This window comes from Acanthisitta chloris, unplaced genomic scaffold, assembly GCF_000695815.1.
Source record: "Acanthisitta chloris isolate BGI_N310 unplaced genomic scaffold, ASM69581v1 scaffold40386, whole genome shotgun sequence".
NCBI classification, from domain to species: domain Eukaryota; kingdom Metazoa; phylum Chordata; class Aves; order Passeriformes; family Acanthisittidae; genus Acanthisitta; species Acanthisitta chloris.
This window is the reverse complement of record NW_008678312.1, coordinates 5,323-12,127: the sequence shown is the minus strand read 5'-3', so window position 1 is coordinate 12,127 and position 6,805 is coordinate 5,323. Positions and strand designations below refer to the sequence as shown.

Genomic DNA, 6,805 nt, shown 5'->3' with positions numbered 1-6,805 from the left:
TGAGGAAACACGGGAGAGTGGAGGTGTGTTTCATCCAGATCCATCCCTGAGCTGCCAAGCTCCCATCCCGGCAGGATGCAAGAGGGCCCCACACAGAGCTGCTGCTTCCACCCTTGGACACAGAGCCAGCTTGGGAGGGCTGAGGGGGCTGATGGGTGGGAACAGCCAAAGAGCAAATCACATCAGAGCAGCTGCAAAAGGGGGGAAAAAATCAATTCACAGCAAGAGTGTGATTGTTTTGGAGCAGGTTGGAAACCTTCAGGATCCGGTGATCCAGGGTCTGGACCCTCTGATCAGGGACAGGTTTGGGTGCAGCCCCACGGTTTAAGGGTCAGATCTGTGCAAATCACCAATGGGAGCTGGAAATCCAGCCCACCCAGGGCTTGTGTTATCCTCTGCTGCCACTGCCCAGCATAAACTTTGCCATAATCCAGAGCAGAGCTCTGCCTGCACCACGTGGACCGAAGATGAATCTTCGCTGGACGCCGTTCCACAGCAGCATAAACAGGGCAGCACATGGGCATGCAGGGCTTGGTGTGATCCCGAGGTGTCCAGCACTCCCCATGGCAGGTCAATCACCCCTTGAGCCCACAGCCATCCCTAGGGACCAAATTTAATACCCAATTAACCCTTCCAGCTCTGGGGCTCTCCTCAGAGAGCCCTTCACAAGGTTACGGATGTTCGGGATGGGGGAAAAAACCCCGTCAAGGGAGGTGTGCCCCGCGTCCGCCTGCCCCCCAGCCGCTTCCCCCATTGGCAGCTCCACTTGTGTTCCTGCACGCCAGCCAATTTTTAATCAATCTAATTGGCTCCTCTTCTCATCCAACACCATGTGCTCTGGCTTTGGGTGGCTGCCTGACATATGACACACAGTCAGGTGCTTTCTAGAGACCTGCCTCATCCTGCTCCCCCTGATAATTCTGTTGCCTCCTTGGAGGTGCCAATAGGTGCCTCCTGCAGGGCCCCTGGTTATCTCCACTGAGTGGATTGGCTAAATTACATGCTTTCTCCATTATATTCCTTCTCTGCTGAGCAGGATTTGAACCCAGAGGCAGATTGAGGGGTGAGAGGATGGAGAATCCCCCAGAGAGGAGCTGGGTGGGCGCAGGAAGCAGGAGGAGCTGCCAGGGCTGAAGGAGCAGGAAGCCTGGCTCAGTTGGGGTGCCACATTCCCAGGATAAACACGCAGATCCTGACCAGCCTAGTGTGGGTCTGTGAGGGCAGGACACCAGGAACATCTGCTGATGGGCAGCTAGGACAAACTGAGCCCTGGGTTGCACAGGGAAATAGAGCTTGGAGCATCGCTCCAGCTTGGTGTTGGCTTTTCATCATCCCATCATGTTTCTGAGGAGGTTTTGCCACACCCTTGCATTTCTGTGGGGGTTTTCATCACCGCTTCATGTTTCTGGTGGGGTTTAATATCACACCCTGGTTCTGGTGAGGCTTATCCTCCCTTCACACTCCTGTTCTGTTCCCTTCCTCCCGCAGTGCTGGCACCTGGTGAGCAGCTTCTCCCTCCTGGCTCTGTGCTCCCGTCTCGCTCTTGCTGGTTTTTTTTCCCCCTGTTCCCACTCATTTTCCTCTAATTTCACTCTCCACTCCTGTTGCCTTTCCAAGCCAGCTCTCAGCCTCTCCACTGCCTTTCACTCCCATCCCCATTACTGCCATTAACAGCTTGAAGGGCTCAAGCACCACTTCCATCCGCTGTGTTTCTGGGCTCCCTTCAGCTTCCCAACCAGAAATTCCCCCCCCAGGCATTGGCACTGCATTTTCCAAGCAGCTGCCTGGAAAAGATGTTCCAGCCAAAGGCCCTGGAGAGGGTTTTGCTCTGACCCAGCACATCCAGAGCCCTGGATGATATCAGGATCTCAGGGATGCAATTGGTCACCTGCAGTGAGCACTTCTCCAGACTGGTCATTTCTTCTGCTGATGCCTCCAGCCCTCAGCAGGTCACCCACCTCCCAGCCCTGCTCTGGAGCTGAGGTCTGACTCCTTGAGTCCACTGGCTGGAAAGGGATAAGAGGCAGTGAGGAGAGAGCCCTTTTCATGCTGATGGAGTGGCCAGGCAAGGCTCTAGCACCACCAGACCTCATCCTGCCAGCAATTTGGGATTTGCCTCACCAGGCTCTGGCACAGGGAGACCTGTAATCAGATGAGGGGTTTAAATTGCTTGAGCTGGACTGCTCCTGCTGCTCCTTGCCCTTGCAAGGAAGAAAAATTGGTCCAAAGGATTGGATCCCTGTGTTGGGGCTCTGGCAGCATTGGTAGGCTCTGGGTGCTGGGGTCACCCCATCCCCTGGAGTGCTGTGGGGAGCAGGATGCCTTGCAAGGATGAAAGTGGTCCCCAGTTGTGCCCAGCATTCCAGGGACATGAATTCCCAGGCACAGGCATGGCAGGGAGGGGATGTGAGAGCCCAGAATGGACTGATCCTCAGGACAGTGGCTCAGCTGTGGCTGCCTGAGCTCCTGGTGTCACTTCCAGCACTGGTGTCTTGCAAGGCATGGCTAGTACCAAGAGGAGCTCCTGGTTTGCTGTGCCATATGTTAGTCCCACTTTGGCTTTTTGATGAATTCCATGAAGTCTGGTGCTTGTGGTCTTCCCTTCTCCATGTGCTGTTCCTGGGGCAGGTTAACCAGACTGGGCTATCTCTCCTGCAGGTCCCTGATCCATCCCTCCTACAGGTACTTCCGCCATCCTTCCCACAGATCCATGTTCCATCCCTCCTGCCTTGAGCAGTTGATGCTTCCCTGCAGTTTGGTTTGACAACCATTACAAAGTTTGTTTGTTTTTTCCCAGCATTGACTGTAAGATTCATCACCAGGAGATTCATTGGAGACTATGATCCAACACTAGGTAGGCAAACTCCTTTTCCTTGGTGCTGTCCCTCTGGCAGCGCTGACTCAGCTCTCGAACTCACTGCATTCCCTCCTCTTCCTCCTTGTTCATAGAGGCAGTGGGCACAGCCCCCAGCCATCATGGCACCTCCCTGGCTCCTGCATCCCTTTTCCCTTTCCGTTATTATTTAAGGCAAAATCTGTTGAGATGAGCCATCAGATCACACAGGGAAGTGCAGCAAGCTCAGTCATGGGATCACAGTATTATAGGATCATAGAATCATGGAATCATTTAGGTTGGTAAAGACCTCTAAGTCCATTGAGTCCAACTGTTAAATCAACAGTTCTTCCTCAGTTCCTTCAATTTTTCCCAGTTTTCTGGGAGGTGGCTTTTAAGGGACAGGAGGTACCTAAGTCCTGAAGCAGTGGTCAATGCTCTCTCAAATTCTATGATTGGGGTTTTTTTTGCATTTGAGTTGTTTTTTGGACACTGAAGCCAAGTCCCTGCTGAAGTGTCCCAGAAATGGCTGCTCCTCCCACCCTCCTGGGGAGACCTTTCCCTCCAGAGTGTTGCTCCCACACTTCCATCACCACTTCCCTCTCAGCCATCCTGGTGTGATGGACTGTCCAGTGCCGTGGGACTCAGCACAGAGCTGTCCTTCCCAAGTGTGGGGAGCTGGGCTGGTCAGCACAGGGCTGTGGGGTCCAGCAAGTGAAAATCCACTTCTCCAGCACGGGTTCACTGAGGCCACCTGGGCTGTGGCTGCTCCCTGGGGCTCCTCTCACTCAGCTTCCCTGTCTGTCCTCACCAGAAATGATCTACAGGCACATGGCTGTCATCGATGGGGAGATGGTGCACTTTGAGATCCTCGACACAGCAGGACAGGTGAGCTCAGGGCATTGGAAAACATCACCGGAGCAGAGCGACCTGCCATTGAAGGCAATCCTTGCTCCTCCACCAGCCTTAATACATGGTTTCTGGAATATTAGTCATGGTGCTTATCTCAGAAAAAAAGGATGTTGTGGTGAAATTGTCGCTAAGGTCAATTACAGTGTGGCCTCAGGTAAATATTTCTCCATTCCCAGTCCCAACGCAGCTCTGCTCCCTGTGCTGGTAGAGCATCCTCATGGCTCAAGGGAGCAGTGATTCCCCCTCATCTGCATAAGGACAGGGCCGATGGCTGTCCCCATCTGCCACACTGCCCTAGCCACCCCATCCCTGCCCCAGGCTGCCTGTGTTGCCTTGCAGATCGCTGCTGTCTGCAAACCCACAGCGTTTGTGGAGATGCTGACAGGCCCTTGGGAGGTTTTCTGGGTTGCAGCCAGCAGTGCTGGGATTCCAGAGATGTTAACAGGAGCTCATCTGCCCCATCAGGAGGAGGACTCCCTGCAGATTGAGGAGAAGATCAAGTGGGGCGATGGCTTTGCTGTGGTGTACTCGGTGACAGACAGGTGCAGCTTCGATGAGGTGATGCGGCTATGCTTCCTCATCAACCACCTCCACTCCAGCCCCAAGCGCAGCGGCGGCGGTGAGCAGCCCCCCGTCGTCATCGTGGGCAACAAGAAGGACTTGCAGTTTGACAGGATGGTGTCCACAGAGGATGGTGAGAACCTCTCCAAAGCCCTGAAGCTTCCTTTCTACGAGATCTCCACCCGGGACAGCTACGAGGAGACGGTGGCAGTGTTCAGCAGCCTCTACCAGGAGCTGCTGAGGCAGGGGCATTTCTCCCCGGGCTCCTTCAAGAGGAGGACAGTGTCGAAGCTGATGGAGAAGATTCCCAAGATGCAAGCCAGTTCCACCATGAACTCAGCAGGCCGGAGCCTCAGCTTTAACTCCTTCAGGGACTACATCCCTGAGTGAGCATCCCAGCCCCAGCCCAGCTGGGATGGAGGAACAGGTCATCCTGCTACTCCGGCCCCAGGGCTGGGGGTTGCTGGTGGGGCTGTGCTGGCTCCCCAGAGGGGAAAATGGAGTGGGGAGAGTGATATTGGGGTACAAAAGCCTGTAAGTTCTTGCAAATGGGTTTTGTGCCATCAGGGAAGATATTCTTCATCCATCTGACCTCTTTGCTCCCTCTTCCTCCTCCTGCATGGCTGCTGTTAGTAGCCACCCTCTTCCTCCTCATGCATGGCTGCAGTATAATAGCCAAGGTAGCCTGTGGGGACTTCACTGGTGTTGGGCCAACTCTTGGAGGCTCAGCCATGTTTTGGAGGGGCTCAGACTCAGCACAGACACATCTGTGGGGGCTTTCCCACTCCCCTAAGCTTTCTGGGCTTGCCCGTGCCCCAAAATGAGCACCCACAATGCTGGGTGATGCCGAGGGTCGCTCTGGCTCCCAGGCTGTCACCAGCCATCCCTGCCCTGGGGGTGGTGGCTGCTGCCTCTGCTTCTCAGTCTTGCTGGTGGGTAAAACCCCCTGGATGCTCAAACCCTTCCAGCCCATCCTGCTGCTCTGGAGGTGGTCACTGCCCAGATCACCCCTCAGTGCCCCCAGACCCCTGCGGCATGCAGGTTGGTGGGTGATGGAGGGCTGTGTCCCCCCAAAGGCCCAGGCCAGACAGTTTGTCCATCTGCAGCCCTGTCAGATTCCAGGACTGAATTTCCATCCCGATCTTCCCCCGGATTTGTGAACTGAAGCAGCTGCAGAGGGGCAGACCCTGCATCCCCCCATAATTCCCCCTGTGGAGGGGCAGCTGGAGCCCTTCTCCCATCCTGGCTGCACCCAGCTGGCACCAAGGGCATGTTAAAGCAAACAGAGATGTGTTTACAGTGGGGGAAGAAGCCTGTTAATCCCTGGCTTTTCCAAAAAGTCATTTTTTAACATTTCAGGCCCCTTGGCTCGCTTTCCTCTAGTGACACTGTAAATAAACCTTGGGAGAAGGGTGGCAGAGGCAGGAGAGACTTCATCCCTCCTGAATCCACCGCATGCTCTGCACTTTCCAGAGGTTCCAAGTCCCGAGGGGAGCGAAATCAAACTGCCCACATTGAGCCCTTAAGTTCAAATCCTGCTTCTCCATCCTAGTTGAACAGCGTTCCCGGGACAGCTTCTCCCATTGACGCCTTTGCCCTGCACGGACACAACGGAGCCGATTCCAGGAGATGCAAATGATGCTGCTTGCAGGGAGCCCTTTGTCTGTCCTTAATTGCCCCGTTCCCAAAGGGAGAATCACCGTGGAATGAGAATTCGTCTGTTTGCACAGGGATGTGGCAGGAAAGGTGTGGGAAGGAGCTGGGCTCGTGGCTCCTATTTCCCTCCCTCCACATGCTGCAGGATTCGTGGCTGTTTGGGGTGGCTGTGCTGGGACCATGCAGTGTGATCCCTCCCCATGTCCTCCCCACTGTGACCAACCCCCGTCTGCTGCTGCAGCCTGTGACAATAAAAGCCAAGTTCTTAACTGCCTGCAACGCTCCCAGGATGGGTTATTTTAGGGTGCTGGATCCCTCTCAGGGAAACTGAAGCGAAGGGGTACACGGTGTGGGATCACCCTTACTCTGCCCACCCGAGCCGCAGCACTGAGTGCCCTCCTGGCTCTGTCCATCCCTAAGTGAAGGGGAAGGCTGGATGTGTCCCTGGGAGGGCTTCCTCAGGGCATCACAGTCTGGGAAACCACTTACCCACTTCCCCCAACCTGCTACAGAACCCACCTGGAGACCCCTTCCTCTTCTGCAGCTCCCAAAGGTGTTTCCTGGTGCTGCCTGTGTCTGTCCAAGGGGTTTCCCTCTGAGAGTCTCCTTCAATCCCACCTCAGTCCATACACACACCCCCTCCTGTGGGGGGAAAATGAACCCCATCAAGGGGCCAGGCTAGGAGAGCAATTTGAGGCTGCTTCTTCCCAGTACCTTAATTAAAACACCAATTTTATTGAATTAATAAGGCTTTGTGTGCCCTCATCCACATTGCTCAGGTCCCAAATATCGCCAAGGCTTGTCCAAGGGGCTGGATTTCCCTGCTGGCTCAGGCTCTGGGTC

General features: G+C 54.9%; 1 protein-coding gene across 1 annotated transcript; it reads left to right on the top strand.

The window, feature by feature from the left end:
- Positions 1 to 2,797: 2,797 nt before the first annotated feature.
- LOC103804209 (ras-related and estrogen-regulated growth inhibitor-like) lies at positions 2,798 to 4,696 on the top strand (the record flags this gene model as incomplete). The annotated part of the gene is made up of 3 exons (XM_009076808.1): positions 2,798 to 2,854; positions 3,648 to 3,721; positions 4,211 to 4,696. Coding segments are annotated over 3 exons (617 nt in total), but the record flags the coding sequence as incomplete, so codon positions are not given.
- Positions 4,697 to 6,805: the final 2,109 nt, after the last annotated feature.